The sequence below is a fragment of the Lottia gigantea genome, assembly GCF_000327385.1.
Source record: "Lottia gigantea unplaced genomic scaffold LOTGIsca_15, whole genome shotgun sequence".
NCBI classification, from domain to species: Eukaryota; Metazoa; Mollusca; class Gastropoda; family Lottiidae; genus Lottia; species Lottia gigantea.
The window spans coordinates 3601292-3613723 of NW_008707797.1; the positions used below are offsets into that span (position 1 = coordinate 3601292).

The window sequence follows — 12432 nt, forward strand, 5'->3', positions numbered from 1 at the left end:
ATTTCATCCCTTCCCAAAGGACTACCAACATTTATTGCCTTGACTTGAGAACTCATCTCTGCAGTCAATGTTTCTGAAAGACTCTGTGGAATTGGAAATTCTGGTTTTTCTACAATGGGTATTGTTTGAGGATCGATTATTATTTGTGAATTTTCACACACAGCCACTTGCTCCCCCAGTGACATCTTACTACCGTCTATATGTACAAATAATTGCTCAGCGCTTCCCTGCAGGACATCAATCTCTGAATGAGCTGTTGATACAGCGCCATCAGAACCTGGTTTATCATGAAAACTCACACTGGTACCCACTGTCTGGAATGACATTCTTTGACTAACAGGAATGTCATTTGGAACCCTGAAATCACAAGTATGTACAATTAATTGTGTCTATTAGAATGGAACAAAATGACTATTTCATTAAATACTCTAAGAAAGTTAAATTGGCAGAGAGAGTGGTGACTGTCTAATTTAGAAAACACAACACAAATTATCAGAATATATTTCTTTTAGGGGGTTTGTAACCTTCACTAAAAATTAACTTAAAGATGACAATACAGTTGTAGTTAAATATGGTCAAAATGATGTTGGTGTAACGAAAATGCAGGTTGCATTTTATGTAATTTGAAATAATACTCTTCAAAGGACTTCTTGCTGAGACATCACAATCTCAAACTCACAGCATTTGATCATCTAGATGAATATCGAGTTGTAGTTAACGCTCTATAAATGATGATAAAACTGTCAGTCTTACCTGAATACATCCTGTAATTCAGGAACAGCTTGTCGTAACATTTCAACATCTTGACTCGTTATTTCTGGTAAATTTTTATCAAACACAACAGGAGCCTCAGTCTGAAAAGGTACAATTGTATCACATTCAAAGTCTTGACACCATTAAAGTGATATAAATTCTGTCATTATGAAACAATTTGAGACTATACCTTGTGAGTATACAGAGGGAAGAGTGGCTGTAGTTGGTTTAGTCAGATTTATTGTGATGGACATTTTCAGAGCAGAGTTAAACCACTCTACAGTCTTCAAGCATGTTATTAGTGAATCACACCACAAGTTGATGTCTTGAAATAGGATTAATGATACTTACTGCAAAGGGAGGTGGAAGATCTTCAAAACCTTGAAATAAAGACTGGAGAAAATGTTTTCCTGAAAGAAGTTTTAAATTATCACTATAACAATTCTACACACTGAGAATATATTTCTAGTCTTATGTCTACATTTTTCTGTATTTTATTCATTTCTCTGATCCGTTACAACCGACATAAAAACCACATTTGAAAAACCAAAACAAAGCCAATACCATGAGGCTTGTCTTACTTGAGGACTGAGAACAGTAAAAAGGAATAAAGAAGAAAGGTTTAATACCTAAGTCTTGTTGAAATGCATGTCTACGTTTTATTTCTTCTGTATGTAACTGTTTAGCTTCTTCAGCCAGGCTGTTGGCCCACTAGAAAATACAAAGATAATATCAGGGAGCTGTTAACAATTCTTTTTTCTTTTGTTTCACTAATTTCTAGGAAAATATTCTGCGTAATTCCTACAAAGTTTAAAAACTGTTGTTACTTTCTTATATCCTTCAAAATGGATGTAGCTTGCCATTTTCTCTAGTGAGATCTCATAACATGAAAATATTGTAAAATTTTTCACATTTCTACAGCTTAATAAAATGGTATTCTTGAGACAGATTGGTATAAAATCATTCTTACCTCCAGAAACTGTACAGAATACATGCGTCTTCGTACCACCTCTACGACTAGCTGTGCATAAACTCGTGGTGCTTCATCTATTTGTTTCATTATATCTAACTGTTTGTGAAGTCGACGTAAACTCTCGTGATACAACGTTAATTTCCCATCAATATCACAAATCTTCTTCTCTACAAACATTACCCATCTACAAAACATAAAGCATGTTAAAATCTTGTTCATCTATATTGTCTGCTTAAAAAATGAGTCTTCCTTAACCGTTTCAACCCTAGTGGCCAGTGTACCTACCATACACTTACACAATATATACCCGAGCAGCTGGTTACCCGGCCGTTGCTAAGTGACGTCATACAACGTTAACGTCATACGCTTTTACTTTTATTACTTGGAGTTCAGGGTATATGACGTTATATTTCATTTACACTCAGGGTTAAGATCAAAGATTGTTAGAATCAGTAACTTGATGAGGATTTTAAATTACTAACACACATTGACAACATAAAACAAGTTCTTCTCAACAAATATATCAGTTGCAAATAAGATAGTTGACCGAGAGTTGTATGGGTGCATAAGTAAGAACATCCTCCGAACAGTCCCCAAGTGTTTCAGACAGTAAAACCAGCACTAGCAAATAATAAATAGAATCAAACACAAACCTTAATCTTGTGTGCAGATTAACAGCCAATTCCTCTTTCGCCATTCTACATTTCTTCTTGATATCCCGTAATTTTTTATGATTGCTTAACATGGATATTAGTTGTTTTTTATGACTAGCACAGAGATCAGGTAGAATAGATTTATCTTTCAGGTTTGACGCACGACTTTGATTCTGTCTAAAGCCCTGAAATGATATAAGGTAAAACATTTACTCTCAAAGATAGCAACAAAACATCTATTTGCATATTGCTGAGCTGACAATAGATCAATAGGAAGGCATACTTAATATGGGCCTTTTGTCACGGTTGAAGAAGGTTCTGTCTTACAGCTGGTCCTTGGTCAAACATATTGGCATTGATCTTTACCATTTATAGCTGGGTTGACTGGATTACAAAGAGGAGCAATTAAAAAACTAGGTGAATACTAACCTTAGCCATGTCTGATTGTTCTTCAACTAATTTTCTAGCACCACTCATGATCTGGTCTAAACCGTAAAGCCGATCTTCCAGTCCTTTAACTTCCTTCATACTAGTGTTATTAACATCCTCAATTGCTACTGATACTCCTCGCTTTAGCTTCTCAGGTACTGCGTCATCGAACTAGAATTAAAGTTATTACTGTATTGTTAATTGTGTATAAGTTAGACAGACACCATAAATCCCTTGATAAAGTGGGTCTATAATTTTTGCATACACCGTATAATTGAGAATATAATCTGCTTGTATATACACAACCCATTTAGGCTTTCTTATCTTCAAGTAAGTCAGGAAAATTCTGTCAGACAGCTTATGAAAACAGTCTGTTTAAATTTGCACTTGCTTCAAATTAACAAGAATCATAAAATTTATCAAATTTGTAAAAACAAAGATGTATATACACATATAGTTTATAAAGAAATGGGTGATGATAAAAAGATAATAACCTGTTCAGCAGCTTTTATACATCTATCTACCATATCCTGTAGGGTATGATGAGGATCCTACAAATATAAACAACACTTAATCATTACGTAAGTTCTTAATGAAATAGGTAATTCCACTGAATGTCCACATAAAATGACCTAAAGCGTATAACGTTAACATTTGAAAGAGTTGAAGTAGTAAGCTGTAACGGTTACCTGTGAATTTATCCATTGAAACAGCGTACTAACAGACGTCACATCTGCCGATACTTCACTACCAGGAGATCTACTAGTAGATAGTGCTGCCACCTCGCCCATTCCCTGACTAATGGGAAGACAACTCAATAATGGTATTTTAGTTTGTAAATGCAATGATTCACCAATGCTGAAAACAGATAAATAAAGAGAGATTATATTAGAATATAGTACTCCTAGGTTATATTGTACATATTTCAACAATTTATATTGACATTATCAGGTGAAATGAGGCAGTATATTACAAGAAATTATTGCAATTGCAACAATAAATTGGAGATAAATGGCCCTTTGAAACAAGGTAATAGAAACGACGCAACTTCCAAATGAAATTACAAATTTTATCGTTCATGCCTATACTCTGAAATAATATAGGTTACTTACTGAGCTAAAGTGTCTAAATAGTCTTGTCTTTTAGCCAAGTATTTCTCATATTCACTTTGAAATATATTAGATCGACGTATTAATGCTCTGAAATAAATAAAAGTGGAAATGGGTATTACATCTATTTTGATTTCGGGGAAGGTAGGGTTTGAGTATACCAAATGTACAGGCCTAAGATGGAACAAGTAGTTCAATGGAAACTTGGCCGAGGCGGTACTGTTATAGAGACTATGTATTATTCTATTTCCAAGGCTCTTCAGTTATCTTAAGGGAGACTACTCTAACTAAATGCTATGAAGTTTAAGACCACAATATGAGAAATAAGTTTGATTACTTACACAGTTATATCCTCAAGATTAGCTACGACAGCTGCCCAGCCTTGTTGTTGTAGATGTTGATCATGAACCAGATTAACACACGCTTTTAATTCATCTTCATCTACTTCATGAAATTGCTGGAAAAGTGAACAAAAAATTGCAGATTCAGAAAGCAAAACTGATCTATAACTGTATATTACTTTAGCCTATAATTCACATGTTCGAAATAAAGGACCAAATAGAAAGATCAGGAACTGACTTCCAAGTTTGACACCTTCATGAAAAGAGTTTTATTTCAATTACCTTTTATACAATAATGAAAAAATTAAACAAAGAGAATTATATGCAGATATCCATAAAAGAATCTAAAGGAATCCATACACTAAGCCATAACCATTACAATGAAAAAGTACAGAAACCTACCACAGCTAGTTGAGTTCTAGATACCACTGTTTCATACGCTGGTGGCATCAATAATGACCCTTCTACCTGACCATGTAGATCTATATCTGGAACAATACAATGGTCAAGTAATAATATTGAATAAACTTTAGCATTTCAAATAACATTATCGACTCTAATTCTATCTGCTTGTGAACACAAATCTTCAGGCATTGTAAAGAGGGAAAGATATTTGATTGATAAATAAAATAAAATTAATATGGTTCAGCTTAATCAGTTTACAATTAGCTTCTATTTCAACTTCTCATTCAGGATATGATATTAGTATGATACAATATAGCCTTTAATACAGGACATATATCTAATTTAAATAAAAAAAACTAGAACAATACTATCCCTGAAACCTTATCTTATCATTGACCTGTCAGTAAATCCTTACCTGATCCATGATGTACACTAGGTGATGGTGGGGTGGCAGCTTCTATTGTTGTTTTACTGAATAAATAGATTGGATTTGTATCCTACAAAAATAAATATAGTAACTCATCTTTTGCTGTCCAGGTATCTACATCCTATATATCTCAAGTAGTACGTTACAGGTAAAAAAAACTGATTGAAAATTGATTTGATTATACTTACAGTGCCAGCTGAGTACCGCCCTACTCTAGCATGAGGATCTAAACTCTCTCCACCACTAATCAACAATACTTGTTTATCTTCCGAGATATGACAAGCTCTTGATATTACAGTTTGTAATTTAGACACACTGAAAATTAAAGAAGAAATAATTCTAATTGTGTACGAAATGCATTGCAAGTCTTCCTAGCAGAACTCCACACAATATTAACGATAGTGAGATGAAATTCAAACTAAGCAACCAAAATAATATGTTTGCAAATAGACAAGACCTGCAGTGTCAAGTGAGGTGTACGGCGAGGATTATAGAAAAATGAGGAAGTGAATCGTTTTTGCAGAGTGTACTGTTTCGTACCTAGTCTGTTTGCTACTATGCCATTTTCTACTGTATCATATACCCTGCACTGTAAATCACCTATTCAATGTTAGAATAAGTCAGGTCCTAATGTGCTCTCTCATAGAAAACATTATTTTTTATTCAAAAGTTCCACTCACCTTTCCATGGCCAGGTTCATGTCAAAGGTCAACATGGTGCCTGTATCTACTAGAAATACATATAACATGATGGCTGTTAAGTTTCACTCCCACCTCAACTATTTAATGTCATCTTAAATAACTGTCAAACTGAACCATTACTTACAATATCTACTAGCCTGCAACGATTAATAATATAATATTAAACGTGGAACAAATTACAAACAAGTCTCAATTTGTTTTTTAAACAGTAACTTCATTCATGTAATATGTTATCAAAATACAACTAAACAACACATTATTTATTTAAATCAAAAACAAGATCTGTCGAAGCCATATGGCTTTCACAAATTACAAATATTTAGTCTTAAAATATTAATCTTCAGTCTTTTGTCATCCTAAAATCTGGTAATATAGGTGATTTCCCCGTAACAAGTTAGGAGTTAAGCAAAATGAATTTAAAAAAAAAACAACCTGCCTTTAACAATAAATAATATCAAAATACATGAATACAATAGGTCCATAAGAAGCCTTTCAATGTAATTGTTGATTCAATAGATCAAAGCTTAACCATTCATACTACAGGTAGTACTAAGAAACCATGAATATGAAACAAGGAAAGTAACTACTTTACACTACTTGAAGAGAGGTTTTGATAAATTTTCCTCAGAATGTTTTTTATTTTTTACATCAATATTTCATCTTTAGTAAGTGTACAAAACAGATAAAAAAATTAAGCTACAAATTCTTTGTTTTGAAAACAATTGTGTCTCACTTTACTCAAAATTTACTCAACATTTAATTTAGTTTGCTTAGGCTTTTATATGCATAGCTAAGAAAGAAAGACACAAACAATCATTTTCTACAAGGTCTTGATACACAATGCCATCCCTATTGCAACTTAAGCAAGGCATCGATGTGAAAGCAGTTCCCTTCATATGAATCTGTTATACCTTATTTCAAATCCAGAAATTCAGCTACGATTATACACTCAAATCATCAAAGTGGAAAATTATGCTTCTGCTTATGTCTCACATGAGATCCTTTGAAAAACTTTTGCATACAAACCTATTACCCTGAATGCATGAAGCATAAGCTTATTTTATGCAATCTTATTAGGCTTATAGGCCTAGACACCAAATCTGCTGACATATGACTTTTGATCTTGCAAACCTGGGCCTACTAAATAAACCTCCTATAAGCTATAAAGCTTCAACAAGCTGAATGATGAATGATTATGCAACAATAAATAAAGATAGTAGATAGTCTTAATACAGAAGTAAACAGTTAAGGTTCAGTAGGACAGACAGACATTGACCTCAATTTCAAAATTCAAAATAACAACACAAACTTACAGTTGACAGACATTTAAATACCTCTACTTTTAATTTGCACGAATATGAATCTTAAAAGTCATCATCCCACACGTGTAATAATAACAAATCTTACTAAGAAATCTAAATTTACGGGCTGACACAATTTCTTGATCTATAAATAGGTCACATTTATCAATAATAAAGGTAGACATCAACTGCGCATCATAATCAGGGCAGATCAAATATTTTCAAGATGGAATGACATTTCAAGAGTATAAATACTTGCCTAGACGCCCAGAATGTTGGTTAAAAAGATGGCTGTGTCAGTTCACATAATGAAATGATTTGAAGGTTAAATTCAGCTGTCAAATTCTTGTGTTTTTGTTTTTCTTTCTCTTGGATTATGGAAGATGTTTACATTATATTCTCTAACCTCCCTAACAAAAGAATTACAATTTAAGGGGAATAACTCCATTTTAATGGTATATGTCAAATTACAGTTAAATAACATCTGAACATTCTTCATCTTAATCATAAACCCTACTTATTTCAAATCAATTTCTGTACCCTTTTGACTAACATAACAAAAGTTTATGATTTCAGAAGTACTATAAATGTACGAAAATCTCAAAAAACTTCAAACTAGTAATTTTACTCCCTATACAGAATATCTTGACGAGTTGCCATTTTAACATTCAAACGCAGATAATTCCGGACACACTTGCATTTGAAGGCTCAAGACAAGTTTAGAGTTTGGCATTCAAAACTCGGTATGTATGTGGAAGAAAATGACTCCGTCGACCCTACGGTCCTGTACAATCAATACCGTCCAAAATTGCTACATGTAGCCTTAGCCGAAACATTTCTCGTATTTGTAAAGAATCGTGTATTAGGGCTACAAACTTTAAACGTTATTAATAGTAGGCTATGTCTATGCAACCAATACTACTGGCAAATAGAATTATTTAGTCTTACAATAGCGATTTATTTTCTGTTTTAACGATTTTTTGTTCTTGAATATTAATGTATATATAATGTTATACTTGACCTGTTTTCTCACCTTGCTGGCTAAGTATCATATTTTGTCAGCTTATATTGTTTATGTAGATGAAGGGTGAATAGTCTCTATTCAATGTTCAAGCATCTGTAACGGTAATTTCTCTTTGACTGGTAGAAAAGGTAAATATCGTTTCATATTTTTTGATAATTTGGCGTAGGCCTTTATAAATAAGCGGAGTCCGAAAACGGCTTCTGTTGGGTCGCGATGTGGGTACTACTTGAAAAGAAGGGAGTGTAGGAGAAATTGATTTTATAGAAGACAGTCTAGAAAACAATTACTATCTATATTACAGGCGACGTTTAAACCATGTTTTTCTAGTCAGTTTGTGCCTGTTAAAGATTCCTAGTCTGTTGCAAAATAGCTTAAACCGATATCGCTTTCCCTTATTGTACACTATAGTATACAGCCTATTAGCCATCTTCACAATGTCAATCTGTTACGTAATTCGTACTTATACCGTGACTGAAATAGCCACCTTTCTTGTATCACAGAAGTTTGTAAATGAAGCGATGTTATTGGATTGCTAGTGAATACAGTCAATCACAGCCCTTCATCATACAAGAATTGTGGCTATTGCAGTCAAGGTATAAGTACGAAGTTCGTATTAGCTTGACTTTGTCTATGCCACGTACATTAGTAGGAGGAATGTTATTTCATTTTACCAGTCAATGACCCCGGTTAAACGTGCAATAATTTAAACAAATTTCAATTAATTGATTAATAAGCCTTTAACTTTTATCTCTAGTTATTTTTTGTCTCTACGATTATAAAACTTTTCAACTTTCAGACGGATTTAACAAGATGAGTTGGATAGTAATTTTAGTTGCTGTGTTCATTCTTCTTCTCTTGGCAAAGAATTGGATTCAAAGTTGTACTGAGAGAGCTCTACCCCCGGGACCCTCCCTCGTGAACAGTTTTAAGATAATGATGGGTTTTATCTGGAGGGACGATGTAATCAACGTTGCTGATAAACTAGCTTCCAAATACGGGGATATATTTGTTATTCGGTTTTTAGGACACAATATGGTATTTATGAATAATTCAAGGGTGATCAGAAAGGTTTACTCTGCAGCTGGTTACCGTGATAAAACTAATGATAGAGCTCCGTCGTTTCTGAGAGCTTATCTCTATCGTGGTGGTAAAGACATAGCTTTCTGTGATTACAGCGATTTTGTTATGAAATTAAGGAAAATTGTACACAATGTAGCGAGGTTGTACGGTGACGGGATTCGGGAATTTGAAGAGATGGTGTCAAAGCAACTCCGTGATTTAGAAGAAAAATTAGAAAAAGGGGTCGGACAGGAAAAGTTTGATTTGATGACAGAATTACACGAATCTGTAATCAAAACAGTTCATATCTTTGTAAGTACCTACATACATTTTATATCATTATATCGTGTATAAAAACCTCCATCAAAACCTTAATCATTTAACTGACGGAGTTGTAAAGAAGAATGGGAAAGCCTATTCCTCGACTGTGTTATAGTACTATGTGGGGCATTGCAAAATGGCCCAAAATGTTTTGATAGTATCAATAATGGTTCAGTTGTGTATAGTATTGCCAAATTGAACTTTTGAACGTGAGGTAGCATCATATTTTTCATTTTTCAGATAACCAACCAAGCACCAGATGAAGAAGTAGTTTCAGTTGTCAGTGATTTTAACTCTAGTTTTAATAAATCATTGACAGTCAATAAAAACATCATTCTAGGATTATTCCCATGGTTGAAATATCTCCCAGGTGCCAATCGAAGACTGGTTCAGGAGTTGGATACCAATAGTCAACGCTTGATAGAGTTTTACCTCAATCCAAAAGCCAGGGAGGTTAGTTTTTTATATTGATTAACCAAATACATTTATTATGCCATTTATACAACTTTAGTGTGTTGCAATTTGTCAAGGTTTTGTATTCTTAACGAATACTTTTATTTATTCTTTGGGTGGCAATCACGGTCTGTTTTCATATTGATTTGTTTTTTTATAATACTGACCATCAGCCTGCCGTAAGGGAAACTAAAAATGGTATAGCATTACTTGTCATTGGTGTTTCTAGGAAGCATTATTAGAGGGACCGTGCAGGGGGGGGGGGGGGGGGGGGGGATTCTGTTTTCATTGATATATGGCAATGACTCATAAACATATTCATTAGAATTTAAAATTTCTTAAATTGAAATTTCAAATAACACATCAATATTGTTTTCATAATCATAATGTACTCTCTATCCTCTCTTAACGATACATGACATGTGGCTTTTTTTCAATTATCGTTGGCTATGAAAGTTTACAAGAGTGAAAGACACAGTCACTGAATGCCAAAAGGTGTGCAGACATGAGCCCAATTTTCTTTTCTTTACACCAATTATTTAACTGATTCATTCAGTGTATCAATTCAATACAATATTATTACTTTTTATTATCCAAATGTGTGTAGCATGTTAAAGGAAATGGTGGATTGATTGATACTCTATTAACAGAACAGGCGAAAGATCCCCAACTTACTGATGAATTCCTCCAGGGTAAAGCTCCAACATAATGTTTAAAATCACTTTCACTTAACTCTTTCTGACTCATGTCATATCTTTGTTAACAAAGCGTACACAGTGGCTTTTCTACTACTGGGAGCCAGGGGTAAAGGTTTGGCCTCCCCAAAAAACGAAAAAAGAGCTAGCTTTGACTCAATACACTGACCTCTGTACACACCTCCCCATACACTTCCCATTTCTTATCATTGTACACAGTCCAAGCATTGTCTGTGAAACCCTTTATTAACAATTCTTTGGCCCCTCCTTGCCATCCTCATCTTATGATTCACTGGGTGTACAACAATTTCAAACTGATCTTTTGTATTCAAGGAGTGATAATGGACGCCGTGGCTGGTGGTTATATCTCAACAGCTGGAGCACTTTGTGGATTCTTTCTGCTTATGCTTCATTATCCCGAAGTTCAGCATCGAATACAGGAAGAACTGGACGAGAAGGTCAAAGGGAGACAACCTAGTTTAGACGACAGACCGACTTTACATTATACCAATGCTACAGTATTAGAAGTTTTCCGATATATACGACATGTGCCGCTGACTCTACCTCATCAGAGTAAAGAGGATATTGAAATAGAAGGTTATAGAATACCAGCTAATTCCCCGGTATGTATTCAAACAGGCGGTTTGTTGACAACATGGACGGTACGGTGAAATTAAGCAAGCAGTTGCAGAAGGCCATATCCCGTACCTCTTAGGTTTGTGACAGGACTTATATTGTAGCGAAATCCGTTGAAATCCGTTGGCTTCAAGCCATTCAAGGGGCTTGACACCTCTTGTTTTGCCCCCGCACGTATGTTTCCTAGAAGGATTAATAGTATTGGGTTGACTTTTTCAAGACTAAAACATTAGGCTAATAAAACCCTTGTATTTGGATGTGTAGGTTTAGTATTATCTCTTACTTTTATTTCTTTTCCCCAGATCATAGCCAATTTATGGACATCTTTTCGTGGCAGTAACGACTGGGGACCAGATGATAATAAATTTAAACCGGAAAGATTTCTTGATAATGAGTGGAAACTGTTGCCAGTTGATCATCCCCTCAGACAGCAGTAAGTTGGCTTAACTAAATATCATGTTATACGTTTCAACTGATAGGGGGAGAGGGTTGGTTTTGGTGGTAGAACTAACTGACCTAGTGCTGCGACCCAATAATACTGGCTGACAGTTGACCTTAACGCTACTACTCCCTCACACTTAATGGTACCTACAAGCCTATGCAGTGTCCCCACATTGAGTGAGGCTGGTGCCGCCACTGATGCAATTTGGATTTTGTCGACCAAGTTGCTAAGGCTTACTTTACCTGTTGCTTAAAGCTATTATCGATATGTCCTATGCTTATTAGAACAGCAGATTTTAAAGTCTGTAGTTTCGGATTGGAAGGGCAAAGCGAACCAACGAATCAACCTGAAGTGTTAAAATTCGAGAAATTATGTAGACCAATTGTTAAAACGTTATGGATGCCCATACAACTTTAAAATATTGTCTCTTTTCAGGTGGATCCCATTTGGTATTGGAAAACGAAATTGTGTCGGAGAATCATTTGCCAAGTCTCGTCTGTTTTTATACGTGACAACACTATTACAGAAGTTTGAATTTCAAACCGGAAGTAACAAACTCGCATCAGAAGATTCTGCCTATTGGGATAATAATAGTGCCTTACAACCGCCTTTTATTAACTGTAAAATTGTTAAACGAAAGTAGATTAAAATTTTCCTGTTTACGTGTACTTAACCAAAATAAATGTGTTTCGTGGATAGGTGGAAGACAT

General features: G+C 34.6%; 2 protein-coding genes across 2 annotated transcripts; one reads left to right on the top strand and one right to left on the bottom strand.

Moving 5' to 3' along the window:
* Positions 1 to 5052: 5052 nt before the first annotated feature.
* LOTGIDRAFT_112121 (hypothetical protein) lies at positions 5053 to 5838 on the bottom strand (the record flags this gene model as incomplete). The annotated part of the gene is made up of 3 exons (XM_009050578.1): positions 5053 to 5160; positions 5279 to 5405; positions 5771 to 5838. The coding sequence occupies 3 exons, from the start codon at positions 5836 to 5838 to the stop codon at positions 5053 to 5055; spliced, it is 303 nt and encodes a 100-aa protein (XP_009048826.1).
* Positions 5839 to 8926: 3088 nt separating this feature from the next.
* On the top strand, positions 8927 to 12365 carry LOTGIDRAFT_158000 (hypothetical protein; the record flags this gene model as incomplete). The annotated part of the gene is made up of 6 exons (XM_009050579.1): positions 8927 to 9487; positions 9737 to 9949; positions 10557 to 10641; positions 10978 to 11267; positions 11583 to 11713; positions 12158 to 12365. 6 exons carry the CDS (start codon positions 8927 to 8929, stop codon positions 12363 to 12365), a joined length of 1488 nt encoding a protein of 495 aa, XP_009048827.1.
* Positions 12366 to 12432: the final 67 nt, after the last annotated feature.